The sequence below is a fragment of the Cuculus canorus genome, chromosome 2, assembly GCF_017976375.1.
Source record: "Cuculus canorus isolate bCucCan1 chromosome 2, bCucCan1.pri, whole genome shotgun sequence".
NCBI classification, from domain to species: Eukaryota; Metazoa; Chordata; class Aves; order Cuculiformes; family Cuculidae; genus Cuculus; species Cuculus canorus.
In genome coordinates, this window is record NC_071402.1 from 68,300,085 (window position 1) to 68,320,454 (window position 20,370).

The 20,370-nt window shown below is 41.2% G+C and overlaps 1 protein-coding gene and 1 long non-coding RNA gene across 3 annotated transcripts in view; one reads left to right on the top strand and one right to left on the bottom strand.

Moving 5' to 3' along the window:
* The window catches only part of LOC104061249 (sodium-dependent neutral amino acid transporter B(0)AT3), a 31,099-nt gene extending 12,436 nt beyond the window's left edge, over positions 1 to 18,663 (bottom strand). The window contains exons 1-5 of one of the 2 annotated variants that reach the window (XM_054058800.1): positions 18,148 to 18,663; positions 8,890 to 9,030; positions 7,271 to 7,408; positions 2,897 to 3,078; positions 2,425 to 2,535 (exon numbers count right to left, since the gene is read on the bottom strand). In XM_054058800.1, the coding sequence (XP_053914775.1) occupies positions 2,425 to 2,535; positions 2,897 to 3,078; positions 7,271 to 7,408; positions 8,890 to 9,030; positions 18,148 to 18,304 (729 nt within the window). In that variant the 5' untranslated portion in view covers positions 18,305 to 18,663. The remainder of the gene's footprint in view (positions 1 to 2,424; positions 2,536 to 2,896; positions 3,079 to 7,270; positions 7,409 to 8,889; positions 9,031 to 18,147) is intronic. The other variant, XM_009563171.2, reaches the window with a different exon arrangement.
* LOC128851248 (uncharacterized) lies at positions 9,488 to 20,258 on the top strand. Its single transcript, XR_008448532.1, has 3 exons — positions 9,488 to 9,713; positions 18,615 to 18,710; positions 20,019 to 20,258. It is a non-coding gene; the product is annotated as an uncharacterized LOC128851248 (long non-coding RNA).
* The last annotated feature ends 112 nt before the right edge of the window (positions 20,259 to 20,370 follow it).

The window sequence follows — 20,370 nt, forward strand, 5'->3', positions numbered from 1 at the left end:
CTGTACTTTTGCTTGAAACTAAAACCACAGCCTGTCATATTTAAAATCCACATGCATCTAGTTGTTGTTTGTGAGACTTAAGGAGAATTAAAAATGCAAACTTGGAAAGCGAAAGAACTGAAATAACGATTGTTTAGGAAAAAAAAATCAATTCATTTAGGTGATTATGACATAAAACCAGGTAAGATGTGATTTTTAGCACTCAGTGTTACTGTCTTTCACAGATTTTCAAAAACAACAGAGAGGTGTAGCAGTTACCGGACAGCAGACGTGGCAACTGTGACAGACAAACTACAATTTCTGCTGCATTGCAAAGTTGGAAAAATCTTCAGAAAAGATTGTCTTCAATGAGTGGAGAATGTCAAGAAGTTTGGTTCTTTTTTTTTTTTTACTTGTTTTTTAAAGCAAGCTGAGACAGGCAGTAGGTGAGCTAACTCTTACTTTATTTTGCTAAAGCTTGACAAGCTTCCTGCAAAAACACCAGCAAAAAAGAAAACTGCACATACTTAAGAAATAGGCTTTATGGTTTTGTAAGGTAAGGTGGTCTGTGTATGCCAGATAAATCTTTCCAAAAAAAAAGTGCCACAAGCCAACAACCCCCTTGTAAAACTTGTTTTGGATCATTGCCTTTGGAGAAGTGCAACAAGAGAAACAGGTATATTTACTGATGGCATTGGTGGGAATAGTTCTTCATTAAGTAAACTAACAGAGAATGCAGTACTGGTACTGCAGTTGTGGGCAGGGGAAGAAGAGAGAAAAGAAATGTAGTTGTATTCTTACTGCCTTTTTGACGTCCATTAAGTGCCCAAATCTTTTATAGCAGTTACTATGTTAGTTTAACACAACCATCTCTCAGTCTTGGGCTGTAGCTTTCTATTCAATAGCAACACTCATAGCAGATATCACTTACCACTTACCAGGCTGTTGCATCAGTTTTTTCATGTTTGTAGAAAAGAACATAGTTTCATCATCAAAGCTATATTCTGATGACTCTTCAAGGCTGTCTCGAGGTTCTGCTTTCTCAAACCATCTAATCATTACTGCCGGTTAATTTCAGTCGGATTTTCATTCTGGCGCCGGTCTACAAAACCGTCCATCTCGTCTCCTTCTGATGATCCATTCCCCCTCAGCACTGCAATACCTCCAGGCTTTGCGAGTACGCACATATCTGGGTTTTGTGTTAAGTTCACTGTGCAATGATCATTAGTCCCAAAGATGTCTGAGCTCTCCCAAAGAAACCTGCCAGCGAGACTGAAACCAAATGATAACAGGCCAAGCCCTGTTGTGGTGGTTATGTCTAATTTGCTTTCTTCTCTAAGACACTGCGTCAAGCATTTATTGACCTATCTGGACCCTACAAAAATGCAATTGCATGTCCTGGTCTCCTGTAAGGACCAAAGTTGTCCTTCCTGAGCTCTGACAGTGTTCAGATGGGTCCCCACGCCACTGGGCTTGCAGGGGGAGGGATGAAAGGAGTGTTTCATCTGAGCTTTCGCTTGCTGTTGTCCCTTTTCAGTTTGGCATGTAATGTATCTTTGGGGCTTCCTGGTTTATGTTTTCCTTTATGCCTGTGTTGCTGTTGCAGGGAGGGAAAGGGAAGTGGCCAGTGCTCTTGCAGTGGGAAGCCCGACTGTGGTGGCAGAGGATGCTCCAAGACCATCTGTCAGCAGGTGCTGCCTTTCCACCTCTACACTCACTGCTTATGGAGTTTTTCAGTACAAAGGCAGAGTTGTGAGGATGCGTACGGTTGATAGCAACTACTAGGCAGGACAATTTGGCTTTGTATTTGGGCAGGCCAGTAAGGACAGTGTAAAGAGGTTCTTCTGAAGTGCCCAGTGTATGGAGAGATCTGGGAATTCTGACCCCTTAAGAAGATGCGAAAAAATGGCTATTCTCCAGTAAGCAGTTCCATCTTATAGGGACAGCTACAGGGCTAGGGGAGAAACTTCAGCTATGGAGAAACAAGGTTAGGAGAAAATTACTTTCAACCTTAAAATAAAAAAAAATACTTTGCAGTGTAATTCGTCAGTTGTTTTCCTTGTAAAATCTTAAAAGATCAGTTGTGTAAATTCTGTAGTGTTGGCAGAGAAATCCCATCTTTATCATGTGAAAAAGAGATGATTCTGTTTATGAAGTGCAGTAGTTTCACTTACACATTCAACACTGACGTATCCAAAACATATTTATACTCAATTTTGCAATATTTTCTGATACGCTTATTACTGAACTCTTAAGTACTTTGCTACTGCTTATCTTGCTTAAGTGTATTAAAATACTTAATCACTCATCTCAGGAAAAAAGAGCTCAACTCAGCTTTTGGATAGGGAACTAGACTGGGAGTTCATGGAAAATGAATGTACAGCATGAGATCTGAGGGGGGGGAAAAGGAATAATAGTATGTCTGACTATAGCGGTAATACTTACATTAGGGGTAAAAAGGTAAGCTAGACCTTCAGTGGCTCCTGGTAGAGTAAGTCCTTGAATAAGGAATATAGTTAGGACCAGGTAAGGAAATATTGCTGTTACATAAATCGCCTAAAGAAAGAAAACAGACGGATAGTTACTGACAGTATCTTTGATAAATCCTGTGTAGGTTATCACAACATCCAATCCTAATAATATCAGATAAGACAGCTGCAGATAAACATTGTCGTCTTTAAAAGATTGTAGAACATGCTTTTGCAGTACGTATTTGTAACAAAATTTCTCTTAAAACTGTGAGGGGAGACTGGTAGGGCAGAAGCATTTTTCATCCATCTTTACCACTATTACTGCTTCATTTGACAATGAGGGTGTTGAAATGGTGCTGCTGAGGTAAGTGGACAAAGCTTTCCTTGGTAGTGAAACGGTAGCTGGAGAATAAGATCCGTGGTACACTTCTCTGTCCTTTCCATACCTTTCCTGTAGTTTCAATTCCTCGGATGGTGCAGAGGTAGACGATTGCCCAGCAAGTTGCTAAGCACAAAATGAGCCACCATTGTAACGTGCCACTCTCAGTGACATCAGGTGTAATATTCAGAGTTTTCCTGTACCAAAAATAATTTACTGCAGTACTTTCATAACATTCTTTGTTGAGCCCTGGAAAAAAATGTGGCAAGCATAAGAATAAATATTAAAATTTATATTTTCCCCACTCACTGTATAGTTAGGAAGCAATACTTATATACTAACAGAGGGTCGGAATGGTCTTTTTGGGGCTGCCAAATCAAATACTGAGATGGACTGAACTGACCTTTCTGCCCTGTCTGTAACGTGCAGTGAGACAAACTCTGTTATGCAGGCTGAGAGTGTGGGACTTTTATGTGAGACCTGCGCCAGTATGACAACAGCAGTTCTACAGGCGACAACGTTCTAAATAGAAAAGGTGTCATAATCAGTGCAAGGTAAAATCTGAACTAGTTGTGGTGGAGACTGAAATTTTTTAGCTGTACTTCTACAAGCCGGTGGAGATTCAGGCACCTGAGGATACATCTAAGGCCAGGATCCCCTGGCTATGTCACAGCCCTGCAGGGGGGCAAGACACCACCATCAGCCTCTTTGGTTCAGGTTTGCAGGACTTCTGTGAGCAGGAATGTCAGGCACTGCACCCAGAGAAGAAGGAACAGGGAACGTGACCTTGCTCATGCCTATGGGCAAGATTAGGTTGATACAGGATCTTCAGGAAATCCACTGATGTACTGTTTTTAGCTGGAAACCCAGCTGCAGCTCCTGCCTTTGCTCTTAGGCAGAACCAGATGTGCCTCAAGAGTACGAGGCAGCCCTGTCCATTTCCAGGAGCTGGGTTTAGGCAGCGTGGAGCCAGCAAGAGGCAGCACTGATGGCAATCCCTGTAACCAGGAATTCCAACACAAACCCAGACTCGGGGAGGTGTTTTTCCTTTCCCTGCCTCGTGAGAGATGAATGAATCTCTTCTTCTGCCTAGGAGAGCACGCTAATTTTCTTGCAGTGTCTTGTGCTGAAGCTGCTGTTTCGCATGCAATCCCAGTCAAGTTCAGCATAGCATTTTTTCTGCTCCTTCCCCAATTTCAAGCCCTATTAGCTTTGGCTGTGAGCTACTGCTCGGATTACCTAATGCACTGAGCAGAGTAGCTTGCACATGGCAGTCTGCCACTCTCCTGCCATGAACAGCTGGTAGCCCAGGCTTGAGAAAGGACAGCTCGTTCTGCTTGCCTTGTCAGTCATCCAGTTATGACTTTATGAAGGGAAAGAGCATGCCTGCAGGCAGGAAAGTGATAAAATGCTGCATTTTGGCGACATCCTGATTCTGCGTTTACTGCTAGTAACTTTGAGGTGGCTGAGTAAGGTAAGTGGCTATAAGAAACCTCCCTTTTTCTCTTATTTAAACTCCAGAGCTGGACATGATAATACGATTTAGGAAGATAATCCTTTTAGGATGATAATCCTGAGAGTACAAGAAACAACTCCTCCTTTCATTGTTAGTTTTTTCCTGTTGTATGAAATGGCAGCCTATTCAATCAAGCTCTCAAACTGGCCCCTTTTTCCCTTTTCTTGTGACTTCTCACTCACTTCTGAAAGATCCTCATTCACAACAAAACTCTGAAAACCAGGAATCAACAATGTGGCAGTTAAGTCACTAAGCAGAGCTCATGGATCATCTGAGATGATCCCAGTGACTACAGTGGCAAAGCTCTGATGCTCCTGGGCAGCCACCTCCATCATCTTGACAATGAATTGAATTTGATTCTCTTTTTGCCCTAATAGATTCCTTTTAATTTAGTGAGTCTCATGTTATGCAGGAGGTGTTAATTCAAGTATTTTCATTCAGAGGGAGGTAGCAAAGTGTGTTGCTCTTCCATCTTTGCCTCACAGCTCCATAGCATCTGGAAGACATGGTGGCTGTGGGTCTTTTTGCTGTGGTTTGGGAGAAAGGACCAACTGAGGAGCTCAGCTCTGCAAGAGGATTGTGGAGTGGTGCCCCAATGGCAAGGGAGGACACCCTGCCACCGGACTCTGGGGAACAGTTCCACCAGTGCTCGTTGCTTTAATGGGAACAGGAAAATCTTTTAAAAGAACAAAAGAAACCCTGACAAATACATCATAAAATTGTTCTTTATGGTGTAAAAAAAAAAGGTAATATCAGTAAATCAACATTTTGCCCTCATTCTACTGTAAAATGGAACAGTCACAAGGCTGTCAAGTAGTAAAGATAGACTAGAAAATGTAGCTTACGTTAGAAATCATCTAGAAACTATAAATGTTTAATTGAACAGGTGCTGCAAATCCCAGTGGAGACAGTGCAGAAGATTCCTGGTTTGTGAGTCTTGAAATAATACAGTTAAAGAAATAACCAAAATTAGGGCACCTATCTTTGAAAAGCAAGAAAAGTGACCTAAGTAGTGTCAAAATCTTGACCTCAACTCTAAGCTAAATTCTGGGAATGCAGGTCTAGCTGGCAAAAGGCTGATGGTGAGGAGATGTCATGATTATGATCATTGTGCCTTTGTGAAACTTTTCAAACAAAACTTGGCCTGGTGAGATTGCAAGGTGGAGAATTAAGTTTCTTGGAGGTATGCGAGGTACTGGTTTAGCCAAGTGACTTTCCAGTTACAAATTTGCATTTGAAGGCGTGGTTGCCATGAAATGTCATTGCACCTGAAGCTGATGATCCTCTTGCAGTGTACGAGCACTCTTGTGTACTCATATTTGCTGATGTCCTTTCCTCAGTGCTGAATTAAAAGAACTGGCCTTGTGCCTGAACACGCACTGACCAGGACAATCCCCTTTACCTCTGAGTACAGAGTCTGGCTGTGAAATAGTCTGTGTATTATAGCAGGGTGTATAAATAACGACCTCGGTTGTGAAAAGCTTTGCTGCTCTTGTCTCTTCAGTCCCAGCTTAAGTATGTGAGCCTGAGATAATGCCATTTTAGTCTATGTTTAGCTAAGCCTGATGGATGGGAACAGCTGCTACTCAGTTCGCTTAGGAAGCAATTCTCTGGAGACAGCTTTGTGGTCATGATAGAGAAGTGCAGGTTCTTCCAATCTCACCACTGGTGTTGAAAAATCTGTCCTTAAAGGACTTCTTCAGCATTTTCTAAAGGATGCTTAACTAAAAATTCATTTTTTTGAATGCTAAACTAGTTGACTAAAAGTTTGTTTAGCTCGCTAGTTGGGACATCTGTATCCTGAGAAACGAAAGAATTCTATATCCTAAGGCCCAAATATTTTCTCTAATTTGTAACAAAAAAGGAGGGTGCCCGATTGTCTTCCTACTCTAGAATAGTCCTTAGAATAACTAAGGTCTCCAAAAGAAGGTTGAATTCTACTATGTTTTGCTTTTTTTTCCTTAGCCTCTTACTCAGTTTACGTTTATTACTCTGCCCCAGAACTTGTCACTCATGCTCTGAACAAAAAAGAAAGCTGAAAAATAATTGTAAAGAAATGAGAGCAGCCTTCTTATCCTGCTTAGGCACACTGCCTGTCTTTCGTCTTACTGCAAGTTTTGTAATGAGTAGTGTGAATTTGGCTTAAGCTTCAAATATCCCTTCTTTAAGTAGTTTCTCTGCTACCTCAAAATGTTTTGCTTATTTAGTTTCTCCTTTTTGTTTTTTTTTTTTTAAACACTTATTTCATCTCCATTTTGAAATCAAGCAAAAGGGGGCATGGCCTTTCTGGGTTTTGTTGTTCATACAAGGATGATGAAGTTGAGTAGGCTGTCATCGCTCTCATAGCTTTTTGACAGGAAAACAAACCAGGTCTTCCTCACAACTTGGGCCCCGATCAAGTGTGGCTTCTCAGGGGTTTTTTTTGGTTAACTGCTCTAAGAAGCTGTCTTGTTGAATGTGTAAAGGTAGTGTCAGCAATCTACAAGCAGAAACTAAAGTTCTCCAGCAGGATTGTTTCCTGCTCTGACAACTCTGCTGATAGTTCTCAGAATATCATAGCAAATGAGCTGAAAAGTTTCTGTAAGAGCTTGATATGAGTCATAACCAATATAACACAGCGTAATGAAAACTCAAAAGTCTCATTTAAAGCAGTTACTGGAAGATATAGTTGTAAATTTCATTCTTAATTATGCTAACAATCTCACGTGTCTTGGTACGTAGTTTATGATGGAGATACATGTGTGTCTTGATGAAGGACTATTTCTCAGTAGTCAGAAAGCAGAGAACACTCTTTCAGGTTGGTATTTGTATTGTAGCACAAGCCTAAAAGAATAAACAAAACTTCCCTTTTTCACCTGCTAGCCCCCAGACTCTGATATTTGTGATACTCCTTTTGCTAGCAATGACACCTGAAGCAGTAGTTACCTGTTCTGTTTTCATTTAGAGGACAAATGCTCCAAGGAAGGGGTTCTTGGAAGGAGTTTACGAGGTACCACATCACCCAGGTTAAAACAGTGTTATAGTATAAGCTCACCAGAACTGACACCATCCACGAAGCAATCCCTGCAGAAAGCACAAGATCTCAGCTTAGAAAAGCTTTGGGGGAAAAAAAAAATTGTGAGTCACAGCGCTTGCCCTTAGTAGATCATGTTTCCTATTTTTTCAAATTTTTCTATTTTCCCCCAAAGATTTTCACATGAAAGATGGGCATTTGTATCCTCAGTAGCCAGACACTTCCCCAGCTCACCAGCCCTGCTCTGAGAAATCTGATACTCTTACTTAGAAGATTAGGGTTGAAATCTTTGCTCTAGTATATAATACATTGTTTTCTACAACACGGGACAACTTTAATTGCAGAAACCAAAAGAGGCTGAAGTTTTACAGCATGCTGTAGTTGCAAGAGGGCACATTTTTGTCTTCATATGCCCATAAATGATGATTGCTTTGCTCCTACAATAAGGAAGGAAGAATAGCAGCACCATTGATTCTACTTACTTGCATTTTTGCAAAGGCAGGATGGATCTAATTGTGGGAGATGGGTTTAGCTGGAAGCACCACCCTCCTGAGCCTGGTATTTCTTCCTGATTGCACTCTGGCCCTTAGATAAGTCCTCTCACCCATCCCTTCTCATGGGTGTCACTGTCAATCCCATTTTCAGACACCTGCTTGAAGCAAGGCATGATCCAGCAGTGCTGGCTGGAGCATCTGAGGTTTTATGCTTATCTCTGTAGGGAAGAGGGTGCTATCTCAGAACTGATAGAGCCGCTACTTCCATTCACTTTCTGCAGCCTAACAATATGCGTAAGACACAAGATATGTTTTTTTTCAGGGTATATTAAATAAATAGAAAAAATTGTAGGTACAGGACTGCATGCCAGTCTGATGCACACTGCCATGTGCATTGTCCCTTCAGTAGCCCCATTATGTCCCCCTCTTCTGGGGGGTAACTTTTGCAAATGTTTTAGACTCTGTAGGGGATGCCAGGCTCCTGTTCCTGATTTCCTGTCCTTTTGTCCCTCCCATCTAGTCTGAATGTCCCTGGACAGAGAAGACTGTCTCCTGGAGGGGCTATGAGTGAGAAACAAGAAGCACTGAGGGCAGACAGCTCTTGGGTAAAGTCTAAGATGTGGTAGGAACGGGGCGGTGTTTGCCAGCAGAGTTCACGATCATTATGATTACCGTAATCAAAAGTTTGTATTTAAGGGTTTGTATTTAAGGCTGCTGTATGCCTGGAGTAGCACCTGATGGGAGCAATATAGAATCATTGAATGGTTTGGGTTGAAAGGAACCTTAAAGTGTCATCTAGCCCACCCCTCCTGCAATAAGCAGGGACATCTTCAACTACATCAGGTTGCTCAGAGCCTCATCCACCCTGACCTTGAATGTTTTCAGGGATGGGGCATCTACCACCTTTCTGGGCAACCTGTTCCAGTGTTTCACCACCCTCATCACGAGAATTTTCTTTTTCTATCTTGACAAGCATGAGGCACAGGTCTGTAAGAAGTGAATGCTGGGTTCCTTGGGCTGGGACCCCAGAGACATACCAACTCCTCCAAGGTAAGGAGAGATGGTGTTCCAGGCACAGATGCTGCCTTTCCTCAGGCACTGTCCTAGGGCCAGTTCAAGATGCAACAGTGGTATTCCTTCGAAGAGAAGAGCGATGAAGTATGGAATCAGGAATGCCCCTGAAAACACAATTAACTGCAATTGAGCGACGTGGTTACCTGTGTCTCACTGAAATTACTGTTTGATAATTTCTCTGCTTTATGACCCTAACAAAGTCCTTGTAGGCTGCGTTGGGAGAGGGAGCATCCCTGGGGATACCTGCCAAGTAACATCTATTACTGGTAGTTTTGTTGGTGAAGATATAGGAGGAACAACTGGGATGCCTAGTGCTGTAGGACACTTCCACTCAGGCACTGCTACAGCCCATTATAAATAGCCTCACTGTTTCCATTTCCCTTTTTTCCAAGCATCTTCTTTTCTCCCTCTGTCATAAAGCACGAGGAATTGCCTCTCCCCTAAACCATACATTACCTTGTTTTCCTACCTAGAGTTCTCAGGCATGTGTGCCTCCATCCTCTGCTGCTAAAGCAGGATTTTGTGCTGAAGGCCCCAAAAGAGAGACCAGGTTACTTTATTGTGAGATTCTGAGCATTAGCCCCTGGCTAATGAAACACTGAAAGCAGGACAAGTTGTTCTGGGTGATGTGCGAGCAAAGAAACTGAGTTTCCTCCTGTTGGTAACCTCTATGTCTTCTTTGTTTCACTCATAGCAGCTCCGTTAGGCCATAGAGGCAGCAAGTGCTGTTGGGTGCCTGTAGGCAGACATCGGTCCTGTTGGCAGCCTGGCTGATTCCTGCAAAATGGTATGCAATGCCTCATTTCCACCACTTTCCCTCAGAAGGGACACAGATTTGGGTCCCCTTTGCAGAGATGCCGATTTTCATGAATGAGACCAAGGGAGGTTTCACTAGTACGTTTAAACCACCCGCCCGAATATCCTGTTAAATGGAAATGGTGTGATGGATTGAAGTTTATTGCCATGACCAACAACCACTGTGACCACAAAGCCTCTTTTCTTTGGGGAAACAAAGACAGAAGTACTACCTCAGTCCTCTCCTAGTCTTCCCACCAACTCATGCTGACCCCACATCACTTTGTTGGTAAATCTGTGCCTTGTTATTCCATTTCAACTTTGCTTTCAAATCTCATATCTGAGTCTACCCATCTCTGCTCCTTCAGCTCTCGAAGCTTTCTCCCCTCCTTCCAGGCATGTAGGGAGAACAGCTTCACCATCTGAGAGAGCAGAGTGGAGCAGTTCAGCTCTCTGTTCCATCTTCAGCCAAGAAGAGGGTGGGGGAATGCACAAGGATTTCTGGATTCTTCCTGGAACGGCTCCTATGTTTTGCAATCGCTGATTATTTAGAAAGGCTGAGGAGATAAATCAAATCACTTGGGTTAGGTAGTGCAATAACTTTGCTACCTGTTGTTGGGTGCTGCAATAACTGTATACAACACCCAGAGTAGTTTTGTTATTTAATAGTTTAGCCCTTTATCAAGAAATACATATGAACAAAAATAGGCAAAGCCCTTCTCAATGAAGGACTGTTCTTAATTTGCCAAAAGTGGAAATAAATGTCTCTCCTTATCATCTGATTTCTTAAGTGTTTTTAACTGCTAAGAAGCAGATTTGAAAAAGGAGTCTCACAGTTAATTTCCAGTATGTTAAATTCTCAGTTTGGACCCTTGGTACCCCTGGTTTGTAGTCCACTTGCTTGGAGGAACTCTAAAATGGCTGTTATAATCCCATCTAAGAGAGAGAGGTACAGAAAGAATTAAGGATGGCAAAAGTTTATTTAAATGTTTCCCACCTGATGAAATCTCACCTGGAGCTACCTACCAAAGCCCCCATATACATGCTAAGGAATTTGCAGGTCCCTTTTGCAAGAACTGAGTAACCTCTTGCTGTGCTCAGTCCTGTGCCCTCCTTCAAACCCGCTACAGTTTTCCCCCTCCACAGCACACCTAAGAGTGCCCACCCAGTCCTTCTGACAGCCCAGTGCTTTGGACTGGCTCCTGGAAAGACCAAAACATTCACGCAAGTGACCAGAGCACTTCAGTGTGGCGTGTTCTGCTTGTTTGCCTGGCTGCCCACCAGCTCCAGGTGGCATCTGTTTTGCTGCAATCCATGTGATGCTAAGCCATTGCTAGCAGAGCTCTCTGTAAGGGACTGACCTGTCTCCCATATCATATCTCCCTGGAAATAACTGTGTAATAATTAGTGCAAACTGCCCTCTGTTATCTCTCCTCTTTTCTGTTTGCTAGTTGAAACATTGACAGCAGAGCATGTTTAGATATTCTGCAGATAAAAGCCTGTTTACTTTGTGCTGGTTTGTACGTATCTCCAGTCATATTTACAGCACAGCAAAACATAATGTTACACTTGGAAGCAAAATACTATTTTTTGATGAGAACAATATAAAAATTAAACTGTTCACAAATATGAAAATATGTCAGAAGTTTGGGCTAAGAAGAAATAGTTAACAGAGTTAATCTTTCTTGAATCTAATTCAAATCGATGTCTTGTAGTGTAGAAAGATGTTTTCAGTTACTCATTGCTTTACAGTATTTTAAGGCAAAAAGGAAGCAGTCAGTAAAAGAATAGACAGTCTGCTTAAGCACTTGAATCTTGCTCTTTTCTATGATAAAATCCCCCACCCATAGAAAGAAAAAAGATAATTGCAAGGTATTGGGTACCTAATAGTGAGCAGGAACTCTCTAGCACTGTATAATCAAGATCTGTTTAATGGATAGGGGCAATTAAATTATACTTTTTTTTAAATAGCTGTAAGAAATCTAACTGTGGAAAAGATAAGAAGAAAATCCAGGAGGCAGAACGAAGATGCGTAGAATCATAGAACGGTTCATAAAATGGTTTGGAAGGACTTGAAGATCACCTGGTTCCAACCCCGTGCTGTGGGTAGGGACACCTCGTGCTGGATCAGATTGCTCAAACCCTCATCCAGCCTGGCCTTGAACACCTCCAGGGATGGGGCATCCACAGCTTCTCTAGACAACGCGTTCCAGTGCCTCACAACCCTCCCTGTTAAAAATTTCCCCCTGATATCTAATCTAAATCTCCCCTCTTTCAGCTTAAAACCATTAACACTCATCCTAGAGCACATATCACAAAACAGAGCTCAGCGTTCAAACTGGGCACAGCAAAACCTTATCAGCACACATAGGATGTGTAGCACAGATACAGCAGAGACTCGGGAGGGTTGGCTTTCCTGAGGCATGGGAAAAGCAAAGCTTAGTAGAAACAGTAATGAAATCAAGAGAGCAAATAATGCTATATCTGGCTATTCTAGGTATATATATATATATATGTAGATGTTCTAGATCTGCATGCTGCACAATGTGAAGAAGATGTACAACATAAGAAGCAAGCTCAGGGGGAAAAACCCTAACCCCAGTAGTTCAGCCTTATTAACGGTTTTTTTTCATCTCAAAAAACCAAAATATCATGTTAATCAAGCATTTGCAAGTTCCCTAAAAGCGTGATGAAATGCTCAGAAACATCAGAAGGCACAATTTAGTTGCAACCCTGAGAGAAGAGGAAGGAAAATTTTAGTTTACACCATTCCTTCTGTCAAAAAGACTCCCAAGATACGTAAAACCTCCATCGTGTAAGTAAATATACACATTACTAAATGAAGGTCAAGGAAAAAACCACACGGTCAAAAAATCTACCAAAATTGAAAGTTATATTGGAAGAAGATTCTGCACAAGGATAATATAGAGCCAAGGAACAATCTCTGTTGCATGAGAAAACACAGGAATTTTAAAAGATCTGTGATATAAGGCTATCAACAGCTATGATATTGCATATATTGATGTTGTTCTCATTAATAGTGGAGGCCCAAGAAACAAGGAACACCAGTGTATATCACAATCAGTATCATTGCTAACTTAGAAGAACCATTAGAGTGGACATAGCTCTGTAGTCATGGCAGTAAAAAAGAAAATACCTGATGCACCACATTGAAGACTTTTAAAACCTGACCCCTCAGTGGCGATATAGAGGCAAATCAGGTTAGGAAAGCAACCTCTCAACTATATTCAGTCCTCTGTCTGCAAAATGACACTTGAAGGGCGCGGTCATTGTGGTATCACCTACACGTGACATTCTAGAAGACACGGGCATGAATTACTAGGCAGCTTGTTGAGACTTGCTGGTGAAACAGAGGGAAGAATGACCAGGAGGCTAATGAAGGAGCGCAGTCCAAAGCTGAATCATGGCCACTGGCAACGCAGAGTGAAACAGCTAAATTGGTTTTGTCACATCTTAAAAAGAGAGAACAATAGACCTGACTAGTGGAAAAGTAAAGCAGTTAGAAGTATCAGCCATGTGATCTCCTAATCAAGATGTACCAAAACCAGCAGAAATTTTTGAGCTTCAGTGAGAAGTGGTGAGGAAAACCTGACAGCTTTTCTTGATGTTGACGCACTAATGAAGACTTCCTAAATGAAAGAGAAATAGAATCATAAAGTGTCCTGAGTTGGAAGGGACCAACACAAGGATTGAGTCCAACTCTTATCACTGCACAGGACAACTCCAACATTCACACCATGTGTCTGAGGGTGTTGTCCAAATACTTCTTGAATATTGTCAGGCTTGGTGCCATGACTACTTCCCTGAAAAGCCTGTTCCAGTGCTCCACCATCCTCCAAGTGAAAAACTTTTTCCTAATATCCAGCCTAAAATACTTAGAGAAACTGATCCATGTGTGCAATATTGCATCTTACCAGCACCTGCAGATCAGCTAGCAGAAGTAACTTAAAATAGTAAACTAAGGATACTACAGCATTTGAAAGGACAGAGCATGAATAATAAATTTCCTTCAGATCTTAGGTTTAGTAATGGAAAAAAATAATTACAATGAAAACTTAAGTGGCCTGGGAAGCAGCAAAATCATAATTCCAAAGGAAAGGCATCTGTATAGTCTGAAAAATCAGAAAGCACTTCTCAACATGATATAATGCAGCGAGCATTCAGAGATCCATTTCACTGGTTCTGTTGGTACATAGGAAAACTGGTGATGGGTGAATTTTTTCAAAAGACTGAGAACTTACTGGCAAGATACCTGTGATAATTTATATTTTATCTACATGAAGTTGCAAAAGGTGATAAGAACTTGTTCAGATACAGAGAAAAAGCTATTGGCTATTGAAATAGGATTATAGAACCTCTCCCTTTTTCTCCATGGAAGTTAACTCAGCTGTGTAGCCTCCAACACAGCAACGAGTCACATTAAGACATCAGGTAGGAAAAAACCCAGCAACTTAACAATATTCACCCCTCTCTCTGGAAAACAATACTTCATGAGCTTTGTTATGTCTTCTGCACAGGCTTTAATCCAAATAAAAAGTATGAGCTATTATAAATGTATTTGTGCATTACATTTGTGATTGCGCTGGTTTTGACTTACAGACCCCATTGCACATCTTATAGACTCTGAAACTTTGCAGGGCTGAGTTTCCTATGTAAATGACTATATTTCCTTGAGCAATAGTGAAGGAGCTAAAGCCATGTCCAGAAAACCAAGGAGTCTACAGCCATTTCAAACTAAGATGGAAACACTTGTGGATCAACTTATGAAGTAACCTTGGTGAATTTCCCAATGAAATAATCATGACTGAAGGATTCAAGTGAGCAGCACTGGCATGCAAGCATGACCCAACTTGAGCTGTAAAGGGCAACTAAATACAGCACATTATTAAAGGATCAACCCCAAATGCCACAGGTTTTCACCAAGGACTGAGCAATAAATAAGAATCCAGAAAATGAAGTTTGTTACATAATTTATTTTTCTATCAGAGGGTGACCTGTTCTTCTCTTCCCAGCATACTTTTTTTCCCAGTATCTTCCAGGTTTACTTGTTGTTCCTTTCAGATTTTATTTTCTGTATGAGGACACAGTGAGCCAGTCAACTGCATTTCACAGCAAGTTGTAATTCAATTTGTAGCAAATGGTCGGGTAGGACACAGGTTATGGAAGACCGTAAATCATTGCCTCAGAAGTAAAGTTTTCCCTTTTTAGCGGAACTTTCGTGTTTATTTGTATTTATTTTCCTAGAAAGAAACTGTATTTTATAGATATTTTTCTGTTATTCTGTAAGTTTGGACACTATGCATATTTTTAATACCCATGGGTTAGGTAGAAGTATAAATACTAGCTATAATCGGAAGTACAACACTGCAGTAAGTTCCAGATAGAACTGTTTGAGGGTTTTCTTAAGTATATCTAGATTACATATATGTGTACATATCTAGCTATATGATTTGTTTGAGTGTTGGTTTTAAGTGACAAGCTATATGATGGGCTAATCTTTTTTTTTTTTTTCTTTTCAATCTCAGTTGCCTGGGAACCTTTGTGTTTTTCTCCACTTTCTGTGGCAAACAACCTTCATATCCATTAGTCCTGAAAAGTAAATAACTAACTTAGCTCAGGCAATAAATCCAAACAATCAGTAACGACAGTGGGTGATAAATGTCAGCAAAACTGATATTATATTAGATCCGAGTTACTGAGTAACACTAATGTGCAGTGAATAAGGTCCAGAGGTCTGATGAGAACAGCTGACATGAGACAAATATACAAGCACTTATTTTTATCTCTTGCTTTTTAAAAGATCTAGGAATGAGGAAAAGAGGAAAAGTGCGTTGCCTAACTCTTAAGCACTTGGATATCGCCTGAACCAGCTGTGAAACTGTGGTCTGTACCCCAGAAGCCATTAATCCTTTGAGCATGTCTATACTCTTTCCATACCAAGCTTTGCTGAACTCATGGTTGTGGCTGCAGGCACTGAGCCTCTGCACCTCTCAGGGCTCCTAGTTAACCGCAATGCTGCTGGCTGTCATGTGTTCACATTGTCAGATGCACACAAGCAGGATTTATGCTCCAGTACCCCTGAAAATCTGTTGGGCTTTTGCATCTGAGTTGCTTGCTTTCAAAAATGCAACCCCAAATCACATCACTGCCTTAAGATAGCAAAAGAAAAATGCAAACACATTTTATACACTGGCATAAATCTAACAGCAGTGTCTTCCTAGTAGTCTTCATGACTTAAACTCTTCCAATGCCAGCTTTCTGAGAGAAATTCTTCACAGCCCCTACAGTACTTCATTAATGAAGTCCATCATGCTATTGAGGTCCCTGAACCTTTTGTTAAAGTCCGGTGACCAAACATTGGCCATACATCCATACATCCATACATCGACCTGCGTGGTGTGGTCTGCGAGACAGGTCGCTGTGGGTCTCCTTGCATAGGACTCACACTTTTCCCAGTGTGGTAGATGTCTGTAGGACAGGGATAAAGGAGGCTCCAGAAGGGTGGAAAGGATCAAATCTCATTAGGAAGTGAGTGTTGCTGATCTTCAGAAGTGCAGCTGGGATTTGAAGAGGTTGAAGAACTGCTGGCCACAGCTAGACCCCTGCCCCCAGCACTGAGAAGCAGCTTTTGGTGCTTAATGGCAAGATGCGGGTGCCTTTTCAACAGGCAGTAGATCAATATTTCATCTTAATATATAACAGAGATTTGCACAAAACCCTGAAGCATAAATTTCATGCAGCCTTATGCAGCTGGTGGCCCCAGAAGCAACTCTGTGAAATGTGCAGAGAATCTGCATCTTGCTATGGTCCCATCTTGTAGTTTTAAACCTTCCACTGAACACTTCGTGTTAGTTTTTCATTACATTAAAAAAACCCCTTATTTTACTTTTATTATGTTGTTTCATAATACTGAGTGCTTGTTCCCTTGCTCCAAGGTAGAAAAGCCACTTGAGATACCTGTAGGGTATTTGTTTGACCTACAGCTCCTGCTCCAGAAGAACATCTTCCATGCAGGCCCCACACCATTTCTGCTGTGAGGATGTTTCTATGAAGGTGTATATCGTGTCTTATAAATGCATGTGTAATTAACTGAAGTGGCAGGCTTTTCCCAGCCATTCCCTTGGACAAATGCAGGGAAACAGCATGCTTGCACCTGTGACTTTCTAACCACCTGTTTACAGCACTCATCCGAGAGTTTCACATCTTTCAAATAAACAATGGAAAATGTTAAGTTTCCTAGGAGGAATCCAACCTACTTCTTCTTCTCTTTTCTTATTGTAATTGTATCTTCTATCTGTTACATGTTCACCAATAAAGAGCTCCTTGCCACCAAAATAATTTCAATTTACTTGTTTATAGACCATATATTTTAAGTACTCTTTCATTTTCAATTTTATTAACTAAATATATTGGATTCTTTAATTATTCCTCTCCCATAAATTTTACAGACCTTGAATAATTGTCGGGGCTTTTCCGCATTTTGTTGAATTTTTCAAGTTAACTTTGAAAAGGGGGCTTTTAGAGGAAGTTAGAAGTTCAGAAATTGTTTTAGTATCAGTAGCAAAATCTACATCTACTTCCTAGTTCTCTGTTTATTATGCCAAGCTTCTTTTTGCTGATACAACCTGCTATATTTCATTCATTCGCTTATTTATCAGAATCCCCAAGTGGCTATTTCTTTCTAAAATACCTGGGCTGAACCAGTTCACTATCTCACTCTGCTTTAGACAACTTTCCATTGGAGATTTGAAAAGCTACTGTGAATGATGAGTTATCAAGTACTGTTTTCTGTTTCTTTTATGTTTACTAGATTGGCTGCTTCTAAAGCAATTCTTTGTGGGAATAGTGCCCAGAGACGGTCTTGGGCAGCTGTTTGTGCCACTTGGCAGGCTCCTGTTGGTGTTCTAAGAGCTGAGCATTTTAAGCAGCCTCTCAAACATCAAAAAGTGCACTTAAGTTTTGTGCAGGGGCATTTCTAAGCAATAAGTTAACTCCTAAGAGCATCAGACAAAGGAGGGGAATGACTTGCTCACCTTCCCAAAGACCATTTGCCTTGGGGCCAGTTCACTCAGGCCTCCAAGGACTTCTTTCTTTTTTCCTTAAGATAAAGAGCTGCAGGTTCAGTTTTCTCCTTCATTGGGACTGCAGCAGCAATGTAAGAACTTCCAACATCAAGTATGCTGAGAGTTTGCATTAATCTGGTCTTATTTCCTAAACAAATGCATCATTTTAAGATGAAATATGCTTCTATAGATAAAGCTAATCTAGCAGATGCTAAACATTTATGAGACTTAGACAACTAAAAAAAGAGAAGCAAATACGTAACCGCTGTGCCCATCTTAAGTCAGTATAGTTATACTAGAATTGTAGTTCAATATTTCAGCAAAGTCTTGTTTAAATCTTACCGCCTCCATGTATCTGACACAAGTATGGAAATCGCCACACGTTCCCCAGACCAACGGCAAATCCAATGCAGCTTAAAATGTACTGGAACTTATTGTCCCACTTGGGTCTGCCATCTCCTTTAGGGATTTCAGGTGGCATGGATAAATCTTTTGACATTTTAATGCAATATCCTTGGGTCTTTAGACCCTTTCCCTGTAAGTGGGAAGATGCTTCAAAACCTGTCTCTCCTACAGGTTTTATGAGGGGTGACTGGAGGATCCTGGAAAGAGGGGTGGAGCTTTCTTTTTATGTGATGCAAAGGAAAATGTCATTGCCAAAACTGCAGTTTAAAGACAAAACCAGGAATTATTATTATATAGTGTTACCACCCTTGATTTTTTTGCAGCTCCTTCTATAGTTGGAGAATGTGGGAATATGTTGTTAATGGGTAACTTGAGATCAAACGGTTTTTATTTTCTGTTCTCAGATACTTTCAGAGAAGTGTGACACTGAATATAATTAAAAAGAAACCTTTGCAGAAGACATTAAAATCATAAAATACTTGGAAAAAACTGTGAATAAAGTAAGTGTTGCCATATCATTTCTTAGTTTGTTAGTAGAAGTAAGTGAATGAAATAACCTTTGGCAAGTGCAAAAAGTAAATTAAAAAAGATGGCAAGAAAAATTAGACTGTGTATGTTCAGACATTAGAACTTCAGCCATTTTCACCATAGCTGCTAGAGGTTAATCACTTCCCATCTGTCAATGAATCCCAAGTGACTATTTTTATTGTTCATTAAATAGTTACTGATGAACACAAGAACTGAACGTTTTCCTTCAACTGATGGTATGTGAGAAGGTTTTTGTGCTGTCTTTCAGCTATAAAAGGGTTTTGCTGTTTTGCACATCAAATCATTTCATTCCACGCTGAATAGATCAGCTTGCTTGCTAGAGTAAAACCCACACTTCATGCCTCAATTCCCCTTGTAGAAATGGGAACAGTATCTAAGTGACAATGTTTGGGGGTTTTTTTTGGTCCTAAAATATGTAGAAATAAAACCCTGCTCTGCAGCTGAGCGTACAAATATGGTCAGGTTGCAGATCATCCGACCAGAGGCTAATTTCACATCTAGGCTACATGAGTCTCCCCAGGTAAGCGCAGTTCATCTGCTTGCAGCTCCGCACACACCCGGAGCCACAGGTGGAGTAACTCAACTTCTCAGCCCCTTATCAGGATGTCTCACCGGGCACACGTGGGTTGGCACATGCGGCATAGTTTGGCAGCACTTACGCAGCATCTCTGCTGCCAGGGCACCCACCCCCATCGCCCCTGCTGTTGCTGGGCTTTGGGTTGGAGGATGATTGTGCTGCGGCTGTTTTAGCAACACACTGATTTCCATACCTGCCACCTGCAGCTGACTGCTTCAAAATTGGTTTTACTCGGTTTTGGTGGCTGAGCTTTTCTTAGCCAGAAAATATGACAAAAAATGTTTTTTCCCATTTTAGAATAACATCTTTAAATAGTTGACATAATTACTTACATTCAAATAATTAAAAAAAAATGGATTTGGAATGCAAATGAATTTAATCATGCAAATACACACACAATGCCTTGTAGTTTACTGTCTATTTAGAACAGATATATACTCCAGATATGTCCTAAACATCCCTGTTTATTGTAAGAGAGTATTTTGATTGTAAGGGAGTGTCAGGGTATAAACTGCATTAATTCTTGTCTTGGGTGTAGGAAGAGCTGCCAAGTGATATAAATTTGTTGCCTATGTACAGGATCAACTGGATGATAGGGACCATCTATCCAGAGGGGACATCTACACTCTCTGCTTCTCACATGCAGGCTGAGTGTTCTAATGGTGCTCCTTTCACTTCCCAGGGACCACAAGTGGAATGGGACTTCTGACGGAGCTCCTCTGGGTCACATGGAAGTTAGAAGTTTGAAACAATTGGGGGGTGCATGTGTCTGGGTTTATGTGAACTTGAGCTACCCACCTTGATTGTGACAGATGAGGGCAAGAACTTTCGCACCACTTGGGTGCCTTGTATCCCTCATCAGCATGAACCTCCCAGGCAAGTGGTGCACCTCTTGCTCATGGGTGCCAGAGAAGGCAGGTTTTGCCCTTTCCTGAGCTGCTGCTGCTCCATTGCAAAACTACCTCTTCTTTCATCACTGAAAGCAGTATTGTCTTCTGGGAACTTGGAAGTAATAGGCAATTAATAAAATATAT